Here is a 21,719-nt window from a genome sequence, read left to right as displayed (position 1 = left end):
TGCGAAGGAAAACACGCAAAACGAACACTTACTGGGCCTATAATTGTTCACGTGCAAAAAGGTGGCCGCAGCCGCGATCGTGAAGACGACGACGAGAAATCGTAGACCGTAGGTGGTCAGCATCATCGGCAAGTCCGCACTCGTTGACGCGCGCATCGTCTACCCGAATTGTTATGCAACGATAACAGCAGGTGACTGCATTCTTTGCAGGATCATTCGACTCAGAAAGTCTGAGAAGCAACCACCTAGTTGCTTAGACCTCTGATGTATCGCAGTCGTGTTTCGTTTTGACCATGCGCGTATGAAATTATAAAAATCAGGCAAAACGATTATTGGGAGTAGACGAAACAAAACGAATATCGAAGGATGATCGATCGAGAACGTCGGATGAAACGGGGATTAAGAAGAGGCGGAGGGCAGGATTGGTCGATTACGAGGATGAATTTTCAAGCGGCTGAGGATGACGGTGAATCGATAGCCAGCGACGAAATTCTGATGTCAGCACGGAGAAAGTGAACCTCGTGGAGAAAAAGAGCGAAAGGAATAATCGTTCGGCTGAGGATGAAAGTCGGAGCTGTTTGACTTTTGCTCGCGTGGCTAGCTAAGCAAATACGCTCGATCCCCGAATTTCTTTTTTTTTTTTTTTCTTTTCTTCGCCTGGAAAATGAGAAAGAAAATGAAATTTGGAAGATATGTACTTTGCAGATTATTACGTACGAAGGAGAAGCAATGTAAAAGATGATGTAACGTTTTTAACGATGTTGCCTCGATGTAGAGATTACGATTAGCGAGATGTTCCTTTAGCTAAGCAGAGTGAATGCGATTGGTTGCTTTAATAAAAGAGAATGTTACTACTTTTTACAAGTCGGTGTACCGAAAAACTTTCTATTAATTCTGTTAAGCAACTTTCACTCGATCACGATTAAAGAGATATTTTGATAACTCGTGAAACAGAAAGAAAACGTTATCCTTTCTTATTCGTGGACCGCGTAATTTCTCGTTGAAGAACGAACGATTCTGAGAAAATGAGCGAGCCATTGCCAAGGAAGAGGAGAAACGGATACTTCAAAATGACCGGTTTTACTGCCGGCAACGTAGATGATGTAATTTAATGAATTTTCTATGCGAGTATCGCGAGTAAGAAAGCAAGCAGGAAAGAAGGTTGAATAACGTCTGAGGCAGATGCACGAAGGCCATCTAATCGCGTTCCCCATTAAGTCCAGTCGTTATCATTACGTAAAAATTTGTATAATCTTCGCGTAATAGAGTCCCATCGTAACGTGATTGAACCGCGCGTCCAGCATAACTCAGCATTCCTATCCAGTTAGCTTCCAATTAAAGTTACTCCACTGTGTACTTATATAATTGCGTTAATTTCGATCAAACCAACAGGCAACGAGAACGCTTTTTCCCCAAAGCAAGAAAGAACGACGATGCAGTTTCAAACTGGCGTTGTTTCCAAGGAATAAAATAAAACTCGCGAGCACAGTCAATTCGCGAGTCTACTCACGAGAAGGACACGAAGCGAGATGGGATTAGTCGATCCTGATATTTAGATTTCAGCGAAGAGCGAAAATGACTCGTTTCGATTCGGTTTCACTGGAAAGTCGTTACGCTAAGGAAAAAGTAAAAAAAAACAAAAAAGAAAAATACAGTCGAGAGATTCCTATCGAACTTCACTGGATGTAAAAAGGGATTCCAATGAGAGGACGAAGAATTTTCGCTCGATCGAAGAGGGACATTTCGAAGAGATTATAACTTTGACACGTGGCAGGTAAATGCAACGGTTAAATCGATGGTACGGAAACCCATATCAAACCTGAACAAGGCACGTGCGAGCTCGTGAACACCGTTACGCTTTCTGATGTACAACTGAGCAGGCCGAATTTTCGTAGCCAGAACTAAACTCGGGTCCTCTCTCTTCCTCTCCCTTTCCCTTTCTCTTGTTGACTTTTTTCACAGACGACCACGTGCCACATCTAGATCGGTTATAAACAACTTTTTCTTTTTTTATTTATCAGGACCAATCCGTACACGAAGAAAACGAAAGCGATAAAATTGTTTGTTATTTTCACAGAACGTCGCGATAATAAACCGTACCGTCACTTTGCTTCGTTCGCAATCACGTCAAAGACTGTAACAACGAACGACTTCTGTTTTTTCTATTCGACTTTCTATTTGGATTAGACAACGATAGCTCGTACTGTTGTTGTCTGGTTTTTTTTTTTTTTAGTCAAAAAGTATCTATCCGCGTGAAATGAAGAATTATATCTACACGACATAAAAAGTCAATTTGGAATCAAAAACGATGTCTATAGGAATCTAAAAGAGTAAAACGTTAAAGGTGTTCGTATAAATTTACGCGAGTACTCGACCATTTCTTCACTTTCTTTCAACAACAACGATTAAATGGAACGGAGGAACGAAGTTAAAAGAGAAACGAACGATTTGTTTCCACTATTTTTCGTAAATCAAATATGCTAGTCGCGTGAATATATGGGCTAACCATTTCGTAATCGTACGTAATACATCGTAAGAAGTTTATCAAACGGGGCTATTACTATGATTTAATCGTCATAGCTGTCTGAAAGTCAGTTGTCAATTACGTAACAATTATAGCAATCGCGGTTGACCGATAGGAAAATTTGATTCGCGTGAGCCGTACCGATTAAAACTTGCGTAACGTCCGCTCCGAATAGTCGAACGAGGAGCAAAACTTGAAAAAGTTAGATCATTAGCGTAAACGTTCGATCTCTACACCGAACTGACATTTCCACTGCTAAGGTACTGCTAAGGACGGTAATGATGGGCATGATAAAAGTAATCGAAGAAGAGTAGAAAAAGTCTAGTCCGAGTGTCGGGGGAAGATACGAAAAATGAAAATGTCCAACTCGATCCAGATAGTGGGAGCAATGAAAAGTTCCAATTAAATACAGCGGACGATTAAAACGACGAATGGAGCAACAAATCGAATGAACGATAATACGAATGAAAATGAGAAAAAGAATAAAAAAAGTTGCAATGTAGAAACGATGAAGACGATGATGAAAAAACAAAGAGAAATTGACAGTTTCACTACACAGATACCAATTCAACACGATCAAGCCAGAACGAGAGAGGAGACAAGACACTGTCACGGTTCTCGTGAACGACTGACGAGCAGCCAGCAGTTTTGGCAGAAATTTCATTGCCAGAACTGGAAATAATCTTCACCCCTCTCTATCTGACCTTCCATTCCCCCCTCTGCCTCTGCGTGACTGCATTTCGTGTATTTCCATTTTCTTCTCCTCTTTTTTTTTCAACTCTACGCTCTCGTTTAGTCATCGTCGGGGCTCTTTCACGATAGCCAACGATTGGATAGAGATGATAATACGATGGTCGGTATCGTAGTTACCCCCTCTTGGCTCTTTGAAACCGTGCGACCATCTGTATGTCGAATATGTGTCAGAGACGGCGATATGGCGAGTGAAAGTTGGCCTGAAGGGAGCTGGTAGAGGAACCACTTCACGCCCCGTGTGTATCTTACCTCTTCTCTGATTACGTTTACTCACGCATATACATTTATTTATCATTTTTCATTCTGCATTTTTCCATCCACCTGCGAGATACGTTCCTGCCTTCTTCTAGATATTCACCTTTCCCCTTTCTATTTGTTTTATTCACTTTCGCTGTTTCTTTTATCGAATACCAGCATCGAAGAGTTTCATCGATTAGGTCGTCGCGTGTTCTACAAACTTCTTGGCATTTGGAAGCTGCAACCGTGATTTACGAGTTTGATACCTCCTAACGAGTTAATTAGCTGCTCCTTAAGTCCAACTTGCGAATGGATTAATCCCTCGCTTCTGAACTTTTGAACCACAGGATACGTAGTTCTTTCTCTTACTCTCTCTCTCTCTCTCTCTCTATCCATCAGCCTTCATCCCTGTCCGCATCCAACTCTCTGCAACTATATCTGTGTACGTTTCAGCTTGGATATCTCTACATCTATCTCTGCTTTATAGTTACAAACTGCTTTACGTATTTCTGCTTGCATATCGGCATCTGTCTCCGTCTTCGCGATTATACGCATATCCGTCTCTACTCGTATACCTATATTTATCATCAAGCCTGGTTAGTTTGTTAGATCGATTGCTACGAAACAACCGTGGCTGTTGGAGTCTGGGAAATACGAATCATTGCCCGTTAACTATGACTTTTCTTCTATCTTCTTTCGTTACGCCGATATCGACACTTAGACGGTATGTATCGTTTAACGGTAATCGACAAAAGTTTTATACAATTTTCCAAGCGCTGTGCAATTTATCGTCGCCTTTAATTTATATTTTTAATTTACCGGTTTCCTTCGTGATTTTCATCTCGGTATCCCTCCTCTTCTATCGCTGTGCAACTCTCTGTCCGCAGGATCGTGTCTATCTCCATCTCTGTCTCTTTCACTGAGCAGACCACGACGGGTCCAAGAGATTTCGATTTCGCTTTCGCTGATGCTGGCGAAGGGAATTCCAGGTTGTTTACTCTGCCCACTCATGAAGCGAGTACCGTTCTGCCAGCTGAATACCGGCCGTGACACTTTCTATTTGTTACACCGATTCGTTTAGCTAGTTAAAAAAGAAACCCGCTAATTATTATCGCTATTGCGATCTCATCGTGGTAATTCCCGATAAAACTGTCATAATTTGTCACTTATTCGAAAAATAACGGGGTCAGAACTAGAAGGATCGCACGTGGAGAATTTATGATCTCTCGATGAGATATATGGAGTCGTAACATACTTGTTAAACGTTTAAAAGAGCGCCGACTATCTAACGAAAGCTTCGAACTCACGAAAAAAAAGATCGTACGACTCTAATACCGGCTATTTGATACTTGTTAACGCGATTTCTAATTGCCAATTATAAAATATCGTCTCTCAGATGAAATAAAAAATCGTGTTCTATTCGAAAGAGATCGACCTTTGGATCTTTTACACGTCTATTAAGCAGAGATTTACACAGTCCGATTTACCACGTATCTCGTGTAAAGTTTCTAAAAAAAAGATGCTCTTAAGATCAGAAATTTCTAATTTTGAAACAAGTACGTGTAATCCAGACAACGTACGTAATGTCGCTGCAGCAAGCTTACTCCGCTTTGCGAGATAGAATCATCCCGATCATCGATTTCTCTCGGCGAACATTGATACTATTTTCTCGTCGCGACGAACGGATAGTCATTAACCATTGGTCGTGGTATGTTCCGAATTAATTCCAGTAATTTGCCGCGCATAGTTATATTCGTAGTAGAGCGACCTATATCGAAGGCGTTTGAAATGCCTGTATAAAGTTAGACGCGGAAATCCAGCGAGCTACGAACTCAAAGATGTCTTTTCCTTTTGTCGCCACGGTGTTTCGTTTCCAAGACGGTAGAGCCGTTAGAAAGCCGATCGATGAAATGGATACCAGCACGCGCGTTTTAAGTTTCACCAAGGATCGCTTAACGTCTTTTTAATTGACCTCTATCGCACGTAAAAGCGATTTCCTCGTTGATACAAGAAAACAGACTAACGGAGAAAAAGTTAGAAAAATCTATAAAGGAAAAGGTACAATAAAATACCACGAGGCGTTCATGCGTGAGTTGGGAACAATCGCCTTACGATGTTCGCTCGCTTTCACTTCACGCTGCAGGGATGTCAAAGCTGCGTTCTTCTTTCTATTAACGAGCTTCTGTCGTTTACGATCTTTGCTGGCGATCGTAACCGAGCAAAACCTTGAGCTTAGGATCAGTGACGCGTCTTTGTTGTAAAAAGAACGTGCAACGGAGAAAAACTTTCTTCCTCGTGGAATTATGCAACTTGTTGCGAATTGCTTTCCCCGAAAGCAGGTTTCGATCGATCGTCATCCTGGTTTTAATTATTCTCCAAAATGACTCCATCGTTCGCTTTCTTCCTCGAGGAAGAAAGTGATTTATATCGCAAGAACAGGAATCGATTAAACTTTCCTGTAACCTTTCTGGTGGCCACGAATAAAAGACTGGGTGTCGAGTAGATCGTGGAGCAAGTTTGCAGAAGCCCGTGTACCGTTTAGATCCTCGATATCGTTGCCCGAGGGTGAAAGTAAAGCGCTACACGATCGCAATTTCATGTACGAATAAAGGATGATGGTCCGTGTGTATAAGTAAGGAAAGAAATTGACTCGAGTGGTAACAACTAGTACGGGACAGGAGTTTAATGTCGTAGAGGAAGTGATATCAAAAGCGGAAGAAAGCGAAGATGCAACGTATTGGGATGAGAAGCGGATGGGAACGATACGACGCGCTTTCTCGCGCAACTTTCGACCATTTCGATCAACGTATGCGTATTTACAGCTTCACTCGTATTGAGATGTTGGTAGCCCTGACATATTTATTGGAAAAAAATGAAAGAGGAAAGTCGGTTTTCGGAAGCTTTAGTTCCAATTTATATCGACGAATTTAACTGTTCCTTTTCTCAAGTTTATGTTCGCTCATTTAATTCCTTGTCTGATAATGACAATGGAAAGATACCGACGATGCTTTTCGAAGATAAATGTAGTAAAAGGATATTAAGCGGTCCGGTATGTTCCGAAAATACAGGAAACTTGAAAATATATTGAAACGTTGCACGTGCAAAGATATTTTGATAGATGTCGGAGATAGTTTCAGTTTCATAACGAAACGAGTTACGATATCAAATGGTAGGATGAACTGACGTGATGCGACCAGTTGAATTGCATCTAGCATACATAACGGTTATTTCACTTTTTTTTTTTTTCTTAATAATATCCTACCTATAATTACTCGTTATGGATGGATATCCTTACGTAGCGATATCTGAGTTGCTGAATCTTGGCTCGGGGTCATTCGCCTCGGTGAATTCGACGCGAAATATTTGCCGCTTTATGTCGACGATTTCTTATGAACGCAACTCGGTTGCACGTTCGATAAGCATGAACTATCGGTATTCCTGAGTGTTTGCTTCTTTCGTTACGTATCTCATTTTCCTTCTCACCGTGATTTTCGAATTTTATGAAACTTTGATTAGAACGCTTTGCATAATTTGCTATTTTCCAAATAAGTGTCGTTTGCATCGGTACAATTCTAAAAAGCGACGAAGACGAACATAGCAGGAACGAGCGCCACGTTAATTACGAAATTATCACTTCGAAAATCTATCGTAAAGAAAGTACGATTACAATCCCTCGCACACTACGAATACATAGATCTCACACTAAAATTGGAAATTCGACTTGAACGAGATGAAGAATAAAATTATGAAAAGAATTGCCTGCAGTGATTCGAGTAAATCCATTTTCACCGTGTATTCGCAACAAAAGTAGCCATTCTCCTAATTCATTTCACGCATAATAAATACGACGAACGTTACTTTCCACTTTCATGTAGTCGATCTTCAACAACACGTGACACGCGTATTTTCATTAATTATCAATCTTCCGAGGAAGGAAAGAAAGAACGAAAATATGAAAAAAATACGCTAACCTGGTATAGGCGTCAAGTAGATGATGGTTGCGACGACGGAGCTCAGGCCGACGAATACAGCGAGCCTGAAGAACATCGTTGACGAACTCTGGCTCGGTTCAAAGATCCTGTATGTTCAACGATGACGTGCACTCGGCTCAGATACCAACGAAGGATCGAAACGATCAACAGGCCGAACTGGCCAGTTTCGTGGCCGCGGATACACTAGGCTACCACGATAGAGGCAAGTTCATTGCCAGAGAGAGAGTTGTATGCCGATTAAAAAGAAAGATCTTTCGACTGCGGAAACATACGTTTACCAGCTCGGTTGCGCGCGCTTTCCGACACTTTTTGCTCTTGCATAAAGAATTTATCTGTCGCGAAACACGTGAAGACTGTCCACGATCGTTCGATGCTTCGTACGCGGCTGAGTGCTCGCAACGACGATGATTCTCGAAAGAGAATGTTGCACTGAACTGCACGAACGAAAAAGGCCACGTGTACGAAAGGATGTTGATATGTAATAAGGAAATCGGTATTGCCTTCAGTTTCGTATCTTAGTTGTCGAATTACTTTACATGAAATTCCTCCCATGCTGTGACCGCATCGAAATTGATCGAAATAGATATATACGTGTAATTGATTTATTCGTTTAATGATTTTCAGTCGATTATTTCAAACGAACTGTTCGTTGATCGATTAGGTACGCTCGTTCTTTATTGTTTTGTTACTTAACGCTGACAAAGTTGTAGCTTTTTAACGTTCGTCCGATTTGGGAAGCTTTTGGGAAACAGATTGTCGAGTTGAGTTTGTCTCGTAACACGTCCAAATCCTTCCTCTCTTTGGCTACCTATTGAGTTTGAATTGGATGAAGTTGTTGCTGCTAATTAGGAAATTAATAAGCCGCTACTGTAAATTTACTCTCGTTAGAGAAAGTGGAATGTATTAATCACAAGCGTTGAGTAGGTGATTTCTGTTATGATCGATTGTTCGATTAATTATGCCCGTATTCAAAGTTTCAAGCACCTCAACTGAGACCGATCATGTATATTTTTAGTTTCTATAACTATAATTTTCATATATTATATATATATTGTATTATATTTTAATAAATTGCGGTAATTTATACAATGAACGAGTATTTTATATAAGCGATTAAATGTGTTAGACAATAATTAACGGTGCTGTTTGATGAACTAATAAAAACACAATAGACAAACGCGGTAAATTGGAGGATAAGAAACGTGGTCTGTAATGTATTGATTCCTAATTCATAATTGTATTGTTGATCCTGTTCAATTCCAGCGTCTATCATCTTGTCATTCTTTTGATTATTATTAATATATTTGAATCTTTAAGTATTTTTTAAACTGATCATATTTTCATAAATAAAATTTGGATCAGATAAAACTTTGTGATTTCGTTTGATCGCAATATTCATTTTTTGTAACCAAATATTACTGTGGATCAGTTAGGTTATATTCACGTGATTATTCGCTGAAAGTCAGTTACTGTGTACATAAACAAACAGAATTTAATATGAATGAAGTTTTGAATAGCAATTTTGATGCTGTATATCCACGGATAGAGAATGCTATAAACAATGCAGCTTTCATTGCGATAGATGCTGAAATGTCAGGTATACGTATGGAGAGAGATTTGAAAAATAGGTTAGGTTTACTCAGGATTGAAGGGTTATCGTAATATTAGTTGTACTTCTTTTCATACTAATCTTTTCTGTATTTCAGTTTATTTGATACTCTCAGTGATCGTTACATGGCATGGAAGAGAAACATTCAGCAATTCGTAATTGTACAATTTGGCATTACAACTTTTTATCGTGTTCCCTCTAAGAATGCCTATAAAGCGGACAGTTTTAGTTTTTACTTGTTCCCTAGATCTATACCATTAAAAAATAGACAATTGTCGTGGGAAGTGGAAGCGATAGATTTTCTTTATAAACATGGCTTCGACTTTAATAAAGTATGCTCGCAAAATACAATTGGAGTAAAATGTTTGTATGTTTGCTTAGGCAAATTTTGTAACTTAGCAGTATCAAATCTGTCATAGAAATATCGATATATTTTTTAGTTCTTAGTCGGAGGTATTTCGTACGTCGACGAAATAGATGAGAAATTACTGTGCGATCACATAGCACAAAGCGACGTAGAAAATTATTTGTCACTTTTATCCTACGACGAAGAAGAAAATTTCAAAGAATGCAAGAGCAAGGTTTGCGAATGGATTTCTAATGAGTTAGAAAATGCACCGTTAAAGTTGGAAGTTATCACTCCTATGGTACAATATGTATTACATAAAGACTTAAGGTATAATTACAACAATATTTGGACTACAGCAAACTATAAATCAGTACGTATGTAATATTATTTCTATTTGGATACTAATGAAACATTATATAAGATCGTCTGTTTTTCAGATAGATGTTATGAAAATATTGAGTAATGCGCAGGATGATTCGTTCAAGAAGGATAATTTGGAACAAGTACTGCTAGATACTTATGTAGGTTTTTCCAAAGTATTTAAACTTTTGTCCTCTAGTAAGAAAACGATAATAGGGCACAATATACTTTTGGATTTAATGTTCATGCATCAACAATTCTATAAGCCACTACCAGGTATTAAATGAATACATATTAACAATAATTGATAAATCATATAATTCGAATTTGTATGTGTTTTAGATTCATACAAAGAATTTAAAAGTAATATACATACATTATTTCCACAAATATATGACACAAAATTCTTAAGCTTTGAGTTGCGAAAATTATATAGCAGAGTTGAAGGTAAAGAACATTGATAAAGAAATGTAAATTGTAGACCAATAATGTATCTGTATAAACATGAGAACATGTTTTTTTTTTTAAGTAAACTGGAAAATAAATTCACTGAATATTTTGTACGAATATTTTACAACTAAAGGACGAATTACAACTTATAATTCACCAGAGATTATCTTTAATGAAGAATTTTCACGTAATTTAATTTTATGACTTGTTAAATCCTATTGTATTACATGGCACCTTTTTCTCATTTTAAATTATATTGTAGATAAAAAGAATTATCATAGCGCTGGGTGGGATTCTTACTTTTGTGGATATGTATTTGTGAAAATGGCACATATATTTTGTGTAAAGAAATTTGGGACGTATGCTTCATATTCATATAATATTTACATTGTAGCATATGATAATATGTATTAATCGATCACGAATAATGTTTATTATCTTTAGGGGTCTAGAAGAAAGGGCAGCGTCTCATTCTGAGTTAATGAGCAGCGTAAAAGGTTTTATAAATTCTATAAATATAACAAGAGGCAATGAAATGTATATGGTGAAAAAACTATATTTTTCCATAACTAGAAAACACATAGGATAATACTTTAATTGTGCTATAAACATTTCAGAGACTTGATGGAGAAGATCCAGTGTTATCGAGACCAGAATGGCTTCATGTCAAGTTGAAGTCACCATCTCTAGATATTAAACAGGTATTCTCAAACATGAAATTGTATTTGAAGGCTGTACTTTCAACATTGTTTCGATCAGTACCGACTTTTTTTCAGTTAGTGGAGAAATTCTCATCTTATGGTTCGGTGGATGTAATGCCTTTTGCTCGGAGACGCGTTTTAGTAGCTGTCTCAAGCCACAATACGTAAGTATAGTTTTTGAACTTATCAACAGTACGTCTTATCGTTACATAAGATAAAAACATTTCATAAAAAATTTTTAATCTCGATCCGTAATACAATAAAATGTCCTATTTCCGTCACTCTTTGGACTTAGTAACAAACGAAACAAGGCGACTGACAGTCCGCGAATGATAAAGTACGAATCTACGCAAGTACTTTTAGGTAATCAGCTTATTTAGCTTGAAACAAATTTAAACCTCGTTGTCGTCCAGCATAAATATCTTCACGGTTGGCCGTCAAACTGACACAAGACAAGCTCCCAGAAACTCGTATTTCACGTTTTACATATCACGGTATTCAGGTTAGCAAAACAATGAGGTGAGATTAAAGGAAAGGGGCAAATACGGTGAATCCGTGCAAAACTCGTGACATGCGCGATTTTCGTTGATATTTATTCTTTCGATCGTCTTTCATTTTTCCGTTATATTTTCCCTCACGCATTAAGCAAATATAATTAGGTATTAAGTACGCAGTTGGTATTTTAGTATGAAGCTGCTTCGAAGTAAGGTGCCGGAACTATTTTGGATCTTATCCAAGGGCAACCACGTATACTCATCATTGCACTTACAAAGTGTGATATCGATGCACGTGATTTTATATGACGTAACCGTATTTTCGTTTTGCCAAAATTTGTCCTAGTTAATTTATTCTTAATATTTTAGCCGCGTATTGTCTTGTGTGGTTTTAGATGCGTACATTATATATAGTTCTTCTCGAAGAAGCAACGATCGAAAGACGTTTGCTTCAAGGTTCGAATAAGTACATACCATCAAAAGCATAGAATATTGTCTTTCTTGCTACGCTGTTAAAACGTAACGAGACCGATATAGCATTACTCGGAAACGGATTAATTATAATCGTACGTCTTGTCAGCAGAGCATCAGCGGCAAAACTATAAATATCAGTGGGAAAGGTGAACGACCTAAGATCCCTTAAAGATAGTACGGATCTCATTGATGTTCTTATATCAAACTACAATTTGATATACATTACGCTCTTCTGAATACAAAGATATATTTTTAAAAATAATATTACACAAAATCTAATTTCGCTCGATTAATATACCGAATACCCTATATTTCATTGTATGTATAAAGCCAAAATTACAACATTTGCTGTTTCAGAACATCGCTTGATTTTCAACGTGAATATGGTATAACGTATATAACTTGTTGACAAGTAGTTAATACAACAACGTGATCGATGAATCTTATTTCATGCGAGTATCGAGTTGTTCTAACTCCCTCTTCCTTGCAGTTTATTTCTCCGGTCGGATCGATTGATCAATCGATCGTGTTTTCTTAATTCAGACAGCTTGAAATCACAAACCACCATCAGCATCGATATCAAATCCATTAGAAGCCCGTTTACTTTTCGTTCGCCAAGCTATCGGAACAACGAGCACTTATGCATATAAATGAGCATAGCTGTCGGAAAATCACTGCACCCTACCGTTTTAAACCCGATCTCGTCCTAACGTTTATTGTTCCACCTACCACTTGGTAGCGATTCCCTACGGAATTCATTAAGCGAACGTTGTAGTATTCCGATTGCTTTGGCAGAAAATAGTTTGCATAACTGTTTCCTAATTATACTATTAATAGGATAAATATATTCAAGTGTATAATATATATATACAGATAAACAAAAGATACGCGTCGTAAAATAAGGATAGATACAAATATTCTGTAATGTGAAATGTGGAATTTTTAAAATTTTGTATCTGCGATATCTATACACATAAAATGTATACGCGTAATCGGAAAATCGAAGGACATTTGAGAAACGATAAAAGCAAGTCGCTTGGAACCGTGAAACAATAACTTTGTACGCGAAATGAAATCATTCAACCCATAGAACTCGTCATCGGGGATGCACGCGAATCAGCTGGCTTCATCAAGCTCGAATTAGATCGAAATGAATTGTGTAGTGCTTCGCTATCAAGTATTGCATTTCACGAGCACGATGCATTTTCTTTCGAAGCGTTTTAAGCGTTCGGTACAATTCACCCGCGTTAGATTTTCCTTGCCGCTGGCATTTTTCCAAGCGTTCCCGCGTGTCTGTGTATCATTCCTACTGGACAACTTTTGTATCGGCGCGTGCATCGCATTATTACAGTTAAATGATTCAATGACCGTCGTTATTCAATAAGTTTGATCGCGTAATTCTTGATAATCGTACAAATCTTTTGGTCGATTTTCGCGGAAAAGAATTGCTTTAGCAAATTGTAAATCGTCTGAGTTTAACTTTACCATTTTCCATTGTACCACGAACGCCAAATAACATTCATGTATTTCGTTGTAAAACGAAGCTTCATCCCATAATACTGTTCGATATGATGAATTTCTACTTTTACATTTTTTATTATTCATTTTTAGTACGAGAGATTCTTTACAAGTTCCTTTATAAATCTTTTAACAGTAATCTACTAAAGCGTGTCTCGTTCAAGTAACGCAATGTATAAAAGGAATATCGATCAGATAGTGGAAAATTGAATTGCACAAGATTTAGCAAGCATTTATTTGTTGATTTTATTAATGTTATTAATAAAATAGTAACCCAAGCTTGCCTTGTAACGCGCGTCGATCAGGCCAGGTTGCTCAACGTAATCGATATGACATTATTTTTACCCATGTATTATTAATGTATTATAAATCGTGGTCGCTTGAAAAATTCTGTTGCAGCGCGTCGGAGATATTGCGGCGATTCAAGAGCAGCGAGGAATTACAGGTGACACGGTACAACCGCATAAAGCACGCGACATCCATGACCATTTTTTTGTGGTAAGTCTCTCCCATTTTCCCAAAATTTCCCATTTCTCGTGCTTCTTCATATTTTTATACTACATATACCTATATATTATTATTAGAACGTAGAATCTTGCAGACGAATTCAACGTAGATGTAAATGGGAAGCCTATAGAATTTAAAAAATTTATAACTTGTTGTTCGTGAATTATCAGAGTTATGAATTCAATTTACCCACGATTCTTTATATATGCGATGTCCCTTAATTAGAACGTAATTGTCGAAGGCCATTGGTTATTAATATCCTTGCTATACTAAACTGTACGAAACATCTCAGATTTCAATCATTTCGATTCTGAAATAATTTACAAATAATTGTACTCTTTAAACTCAAATTTATTACATTGTTATTTCATAAGAAAAAACTCTTCAAGTACGGTGGTTCATGCTATCGGAGGAAGACGGACAGGATTCACATATCGTTAAACGGTTGGCTGGATGTCACGCGTGACCATTTTGGGAATTGCACTAATTCGGCGAGGTTCTGCGCGAGCCCCTTGATGACACGATCACGATTGAAATTCGGTCTCGACACCGGCGAGCCCTAAATTCGATCGCCGTGTTTCAGCTTAAACGAGGCTGTCCGCGTTACGTCAAACAAATTAATGGCCCTTCCACAGGCCTGTGCGCCACCGCAGAATCTCTAATTAGCACGAAGATTGCCGTAGATGCATAAGTGGAGATCACGGTGCCAATTGTTGCGAAGCTGGGCCCTCACGACGCCCATCGCATCGTTACTCGATGTTGAAATTGTAAAATTGTCGAATTCAATGCGGCTCTCAATGTCTATCGAGATGATTTCGAAACGAGCGTTATATAACGATTCGTCGTGGATCGCGTATTAATCGTACGTATTTTACATTTGATTAAAAATTTATACAAGCTACCGATGAATTTCGAGCGAAACGATCGGCACCGCGTTGATCGTTCATGATGAGATGAAATCGTATGGGATGAGGACCATTTCTATCTTTGATACGTTTATATTTAGCCAGTCGATATTTCTCTAAAAATCAATGTCCAGTCTTTCTACATTCTCTCAGCTTTCGAGCTTTTAAAGATATTTTTACATTTCATAACTGTTTTTAGCTTTTTAGCTATGAGAAGTCGAACGAGATCGAGACGATTTTGACTAAAACTATTGATAAATGTAGCGTGTCTGTGCTACGGTATATAACTGTTAGCAACTAATTATTTTTAATTGCAGGAGCGGAGCTGTCCTGTCCGGAGGTATTCTCGCCTGGATGTTAAAAAATATTTCTAAAACGTACATCAATCAATAATAATAACGAGGAACAATCCTTTTCCATGTATAATTCCTTATGCATATTGATAACGGGGAACGTTACAAAAGCAAATCTCAGTAACGAAACGATTATTCCAATTGATTTTCGTATGGTAGGAGGTACAGAGTAAAAATTCAATTTTATTTTCCACGCGTTCCATCTGTATATCAAATAATTATATACACGTGTTCGAAGATAATATATCTTTAATATATCTTTTTATATTAAGAAACTGGCCGAATTGTTCAGTCATTTGGCACCGTTTTTTAGTTGTCCTTGTATTTAGACAACGAGCCTCTCTATACAAAGCGAACAGTGTGATGTTACAAATCGTACGCTATATAATTATCTGAAACTTACTTTACGAAACCATGTAACTATATAAGGAAAGCAAAGCGCATTAATGAAACGAGCATTACAGGTAAGAAAGAAAATCATAGATTTCCGTGCGGATGGGACTGCAGTTCATAGATCAAGTTCTACCAACGAGACATCATTTCGATACGTTCATTGATTACACCATGATTCTCTTGCATAAGAATCTATATAAGAGATCATGAAAGAAGAAATGAAAATAAGCATCGTAAAAGTGAGAAAGTAAAACAAGCTTCGATTGGATTTCCAACTGGCCGGCCAACCCAGAAAGAGTGCCTCCGTCTCTGTCTTCCTTTCTTACGCTCGTACGCGACCACCAACCGCAAAATCTATTTAAATGTTAGATCGAAATCGCGAGTGGAATCTTTGCGTGAGCTGTTATTATTATTTCTCGTTCTGGTTTGTCGACGTTCCGGGCCAGAGCTCGTTTTCGTCAAGGAACCTATTCACCGTTGTGCCAAACCTCCGTGCACTCGCGAAAAATCCAATTATCCCTGGCTTTGCTGCGAACCATTGCAATTTCGATCGGTCGTATTTTCTTCTTTTTTCTATTTCACACACGCGCACACATACACACACACACACACACACACACACACACACAGGCGCGCGCGTCGTTAGACATTTGGAAAGTTCTTCGATTATGCTTTCTCTCAGTGTGTTACACTTTTTCACCTTTTTTTACAAGTAGAACGTTGCTCGAATATAGTTGAGCATAATGTTTATCGTTACTACGCACGGACTGATTTAGGCTTTGAAGTTCTTAAAAGAATCGCATATTGCAAGGAAAATGAAGATGTTGTACGTATTGGCAATATTCGAGTGGTTATGTACGATTCTCGCACTATTAAACGAAAACAAGGGGCAAAGAGTAACACGTGACAGGTTGTATCGTAAATTTCGTTGCAGTCTTGGCAAATGGTCTGACATTCATACTCTAGAACAACGACTTGTTACTATCAAACGACGTTCAATCGTGTGTGTGGACTCCTCAAGCAAGCGGTAACGTAGATAACATTCAACAAAATCTTGCAGAGAATCGTTTTCAATTTTATTTATTATATTGTATTGTTCTTCGCAGAATGAAGATGGATAAGCAGAACGAATCAGGTGATATCGATCCTCCTAACGACAAGGTATCATAGTACGAAACGAGACGATGTTCTCGTTGCGAATTCGTTGCTGTTACTCGCGGACCACTTTGTGCTACTTTGTGCTTATCTTGAAATCCTGATGGCCAAGGAAGAGACCAAACGTTCCCCGATATTTCAAAAGTTTTCTCTGGCCGCCACCCAAGGCTAAATCACTCGAAATAACGCAGTAGCAATTTGTGTAGGCGTGCTGCCGGACGGTCAGCCTGGTCACACTGGTGTCCGGTGGCAGGTGGAGCAGCTTTCGAGATAGATCTCACGCTCTGTCTCTTTGGGTTCTACTTCGACCGGTTAAACGACGAACGTAAAGGTCGCGAGCGCCAGCAACGAGGTCTATGGAACTGGGTTAACCAAATTCGCTATTTTCTCGTCTCATCGGGTACAATTTGTATTCGGATCATCCTTAGACTACTTGGATGTTCCTTCGCATCCTCGTCTACGGGAATCTACGTTGATTACTAACCGTCGTTTTTCACCAAACGAATGGAAACTTAACCCATTGGTCGTTAAGGTAATTTCCTTCTTACCGTTGTTCTTCTTTTGATAGATGCGTTTGTCTAGTACATGGAAGAGGTGAAAGGTGAGGGCGTGTGATAGATAGAAGACGACTATTTGGCAACCTTGAGCGATCGGCCGATTCTACCGAAGCTATAGCACGTACGCTTCTCTCAGTGTAATTCCTAGTTTTCAATCTACGGATTTTTCTTAAAACGAGAAGTTAATCGTCAAGACGAATCGTAAATCTCACTAGCCACTAAATCTTTCGAGTATCTGATCTAAACCGACAGGGTAATCGTGGATCTCATCTAATCGTGGATAATCATAGAATCATAGAGTTCTCGAGAAACGGAGACCTTGCGATCCTGGTTTTACAGAAGAATCAACAAGAAAAAAAGAAAAAGAAAGAACAAAAAGAAGGCTTGAAAGAAAATCTCGATAGTCGGTGACGAGGACCTACTTCGTAAGTCGTGCACAAAGTGGAAAACGGTATCACGTGGCTGCCCAAAAATACGTTGAGAGGTGACTCGATTCGATCGCCTTCACCTATCGGTCCGGCCAGGACGAGAGGCGAGTCGGTCGGACCGTTGAACGCACTGCCAGCAAAAAGAAGAGACGATTGAAAATACCCACACGTCGGCGTTCTGGTCTCACGGTTTCGAAATCACTCGTGCAGCCGAGAATCGTAGCGTTTCACGGGAGCACGGTGTGCGCCAGGCTGCGCTTTTGCTTTGGCATGGACCGAGCACCTGTCGCGCGTCGCCGACGGTGGAAATAGCCGTTTTCGACGGGGAGAAACGCGCGCCTGCGCTGACACAGAATAACGCGATTATGTGGGTGCGCCGAGATTAATTGCTTCCACCGATTACCGAAATAATTGTAAATCGTCCGCGTCCCTACGATAACATCGATGTAATTAAACTCTGTTCTCGAAACGCAACGAACGAAGGTTCCGTCGATTCGGTTCTTTAAAGAACGTTGATCTTTATCCTATGCAAATTGCAGGGAAATTGCAGGGAAATGGATGTTCCTTTGTATAAGGAAATTGGTAGAAGATTGTTTTCTTTTGTCCAAGAAAATTGAAAATTTCATGCAGGAACGTTGGTCCCTAGTGTCGCTTTAATTGTTTAAAGTTTGTTTGCGAAATCTCTGATACTTTGCTTCTATCTGTATAATTGTAAAAGCTAGAGATTAAACTGTAAGAGAGGAAGCGAGATTAACGGATGGACGACTGGTGGGAATTATCGTATATAAAGAATATTGCTCTCGAAATGTCACAGATAAAGGAAATGGACGATGAGATGGGATTGAAGAGGTTCGATTGAAGTGGCGGAAGTACGAAAATCATCTTTCTCCGACGGAGGGGTACTAGAGGTCCCAGCAGCTTCTTGTTCGAAACCTCTCTAGGACTATTTTTGTCCATAAGCTGAATAGCGGAAATAGCCTAGCCTAGCCCCTGGCCTAGAGCGTAGGCTTGACCGGCCATAATAGCGCCTCTTTCAAGGATATATCGTGACGTCACGATTTCTTTAGAGACAAAAGTCAGACGTCAGTGATCACCTAAATGACGTTTCCCTTTCGATTATGAAATTTGGCGTGTTAATAAATTAGACGGAGCTATATTATTCTCTTCTGTAACGTAAATGAAAATGTCTTTAGAGTTATAATTATCTTATGGGTTAAACGCGATCGTATATGTTTCTCTTCAAATCCTGATGGTACGCGAATTTGTTACGTTCGTATGTATGTTTTACCCCTAGGATAAAGACAAGTATCGTATTAGACACCTTGGAGCGCGTTGTGGCAGACGTAACGTCTTCTCCGATCAAACCACACAAAAATAATCTAACGTTTTACAGAAGCATGGAATTATAAATACTTCTGAGCACATTCGTCTTGTTTAAATAGGCTTTGCTTCGTTCGGACCGTCAATGAACATTTTTAATCTTTACGCGTTTTAAGCAAAATCGTCAAACGTATAATGTCCATTCCTTCGTTCGTCCTCCATTTATTCCTTAAATAATCGCATTTTCTAATTTTCTAATCATCTTTGTGAAATATGTTACGTAATTATTTAAATGCAAATTAATCTCAATACTTTCAAAGATGGAATCTAATAAAGAGAAATTTCTTTTATTACAGAATACTAAGTGCTGTAGTAATTACACCTAGACATCCTGACGTCGTTCATCCTTCAAAAAATGAAATTGCCTATTTTCCTGCATACAATTGTCCACCTCCTAATATCATCTTCAATGATTGTTACACAGAATGAACGACGAAACTGGACGACTACACCTTCAAAGGTAAGCCGAACAAAAATATTGAGACAGAACTCGAGTTTCTGGCATTTTAATCTTTTTTCGAGTCGAGACAACAGTTGTTCCGTTTCACGACGCTCGTCAGAAGCTGCGTCGACACGGATCCACTCGCATAGTCACAATGAATATGTTTATATATCGCGTTTGTAATATTACTGGCTATTTATACAAACTTTCATAATTGTCTATGAATAGTTCCAGTGCCTTGATGAGAATAATAAAGCGCAACGCAGGTTGTAAAACTTACAGCTTGCTTTCTACAGAATTAACAGAAAATTAAGAACAAGATTCAACGAGACAGACATTTTTAATATTGGCGTGATTTCTTAATCGGATAATTATAACAGAATATCATAGATATTGTAATAAAATATAATAGAAGATGCAACAGCTCCGTTGATACGAATTGTTGGTTATCGATGTAGCGTATCTTAAAGCGGATATTCTTCGTAGAAAATCGCTGATGGTTTGCATTAATAACACAATCGTTATTTTATGTCTCGTAAAGTTCGCGAGCAAACAAAACAATTGACTAACGTATCATTCGACGAATTATATCGGACTTAAGTGCACATGCACCTAGCGTGCCATGGCCTTCTTGCTAACAAATTTTGTGCAACGTTTTCGGTTTGTCTTTGCACCAGCCATCGGCTTTATAGCACCGTTCTACGATACAGCGTCGTACGCAGTTTCAATTTTCAAAAGAATTTCATTAAATTCAACCGATTGTAACATTCAAAGTGTCCAATTTCTTGAACTTTCCAACGTTCAAACATCAGACCTTCGCATTTCCAAGCGCCAGACTGAAATTTTCGAGTCGTCAACCATTCGAACGTGAAAGTCTTTAAATATCTCGACTTCTGAGCTTTCGAGTTCAAATTTCCCGATTCACATTTCTAGATAAACATTTTTTTTTTTTTTTTTTATGAAATATCATGCCAAAGAAGCCGCGCGATCGAAAGCGGCCGGCGCGTTCGCAGTGAACGCGAGGATGGCGAGAGTGTCGCGGCAGCTGGTGCGTACGCTTGATAATCCACGCGCACCCTTGACGCCCGGCGTCCCGTCCACGCTCTCGCCAAGTCCGACCTCGGTGTATCCTTGCGACTATTTTCGCGCGTAACACGTTTCGACATGATAGATGAGAATTTTCTGCGTTTCCTCCACGTCGCCTTTGCTCGAAACCTGCCAAAGATTCTCGTTCGTACTAGTGGCAGGGAACGTCGAATAATTTAGGACCGCGGACAATACCTGTCGTTTTGCTACCGTTTCGCCCTCCGTCGTCTTGTACGCTTCGTCGGTTTATCCTCGCGCTGTGAACGCTTGCCAGCGCCGATTTTTGCGCCGTTCGAATTTTACTACTTTCGATTCTTCTATACGGCGAACGAGGTATTAAAAGAGTATTAAAACCCTTTAACAGGTCGATACTTTGAAAATACGCGTACGACTATTTACGACACGTTTCCCACACGTTGGATTAAACGTATCGTGTACTTTATATTCCGAATTACCGCATACCGAGAGAAGAGAAAATAATATTACGTTGTCCGAAAAGTTTCTTTCGTTTTATGAGGAAATAATAGACGCACGACGACAACACCGTGACATTTCACACACTTGGTTTCACGTTTGTACGAAGATGCACTGTTGTAAAAAGCACGTTTGCGAAAGAAAGACACTTTTCTTTTAGGACAACCTAATACTCGCGAATATGCAAAAGCTATAGGCAAACATTTATAAAAGCTGTTACTACTAATCGTATAAAATAATTAAACGTGAAATGCGTGGATATCTTTGATACTTTGTCTATCATAAAACGCTATTAAAGGTTAACGAGCGGTAAGATAAAAGGGTGAAATGATAGATGGGTGAATAGGATTAAGGACAGATACGGGTTTCTTCCAGGCGCCGCGTGTTTGATTGCAGACAGATTTCTTACCGGATGTAAAAATAGATACCCGGTGCTTTCGTTCAGCCGTAAACACGTGTAATGAAAGGCAGGCTTCGCCGTGACCCTTTTCCTTCCTTTCTCTTCTTTCTTTTTCGCTTCCTCTTCTTTTATATTTCCCTTTTTCCCTTAACCTTTACGCTCCTCCCCTTTCCCGCTT

The 21,719-nt window shown here is 38.9% G+C and overlaps 2 protein-coding genes across 13 annotated transcripts in view; one reads left to right on the top strand and one right to left on the bottom strand.

Annotated features, from left to right (window-relative positions):
* LOC122573901 (laccase-4-like) overlaps window positions 1–21,719 on the bottom strand; it is a 41,023-nt gene that overhangs the window by 9,208 nt on the left and 10,096 nt on the right. The window contains exons 1-2 of one of the 8 annotated variants that reach the window (XM_043740857.1): window positions 3,088–3,691; window positions 33–261 (exon numbers count right to left, since the gene is read on the bottom strand). The exons of 1 other annotated variant lie outside the window; for it this stretch is intronic. In XM_043740857.1, the coding sequence (XP_043596792.1) occupies window positions 33–156 (124 nt within the window). In that variant the 5' untranslated portion in view covers window positions 157–261; window positions 3,088–3,691. Of the gene's footprint in view, window positions 1–32; window positions 1,800–1,819; window positions 3,055–3,087; window positions 3,692–7,485; window positions 7,965–21,719 lie in introns of those variants that run through there. 6 more of the 8 variants (XM_043740849.1, XM_043740851.1, XM_043740850.1 and 3 more) reach the window with 6 other exon arrangements.
* Window positions 8,726–19,429, top strand: LOC122573903 (pre-piRNA 3'-exonuclease trimmer-like). 5 transcript variants are annotated; one of them, XM_043740859.1, is made up of 14 exons: window positions 8,726–9,134; window positions 9,213–9,447; window positions 9,556–9,834; window positions 9,902–10,100; window positions 10,167–10,271; window positions 10,354–10,461; window positions 10,537–10,633; window positions 10,719–10,818; window positions 10,892–10,975; window positions 11,051–11,139; window positions 13,861–13,959; window positions 14,343–14,830; window positions 15,191–16,646; window positions 16,726–19,429. In XM_043740859.1, coding segments are annotated over exons 1-12 (1,527 nt in total). In that variant the 5' UTR covers window positions 8,726–9,003; the 3' UTR covers window positions 14,344–14,830; window positions 15,191–16,646; window positions 16,726–19,429. The 5 variants fall into 5 exon arrangements, with proteins under 5 accessions (XP_043596794.1, XP_043596796.1, XP_043596795.1 ...); XM_043740858.1 differs by lacking the exon at window positions 14,343–14,830 and having other exon boundaries at window positions 8,727–9,134; XM_043740861.1 differs by lacking the exons at window positions 14,343–14,830; window positions 15,191–16,646; window positions 16,726–19,429 and having other exon boundaries at window positions 10,719–10,811.

This window comes from Bombus pyrosoma, linkage group LG12, assembly GCF_014825855.1.
Source record: "Bombus pyrosoma isolate SC7728 linkage group LG12, ASM1482585v1, whole genome shotgun sequence".
Lineage (NCBI taxonomy): Eukaryota > Metazoa > Arthropoda > Insecta > Hymenoptera > Apidae > Bombus > Bombus pyrosoma.
The sequence above is the reverse complement of the archived record's forward strand: the minus strand, read 5'-3'. Positions and strand labels throughout refer to the sequence as shown.

What these genes read in the sequence shown, in the direction of transcription:
- LOC122573903 (XM_043740858.1), top strand. Translation starts at nt 9,004, where the DNA reads ATGAATGAAGTTTTGAATAGCAATTTTGATGCTGTATATCCACGGATA. An exon ending in GAGAGAGATTTGAAAAATAG is followed by an intron (nt 9,135 to 9,212) that starts GTTAGGTTTACT and finishes TCTGTATTTCAG; the next exon opens with TTTATTTGATACTCTCAGTG. An exon ending in CTTTAATGAAGAATTTTCAC is followed by an intron (nt 10,462 to 10,536) that starts GTAATTTAATTT and finishes ATTATATTGTAG; the next exon opens with ATAAAAAGAATTATCATAGC.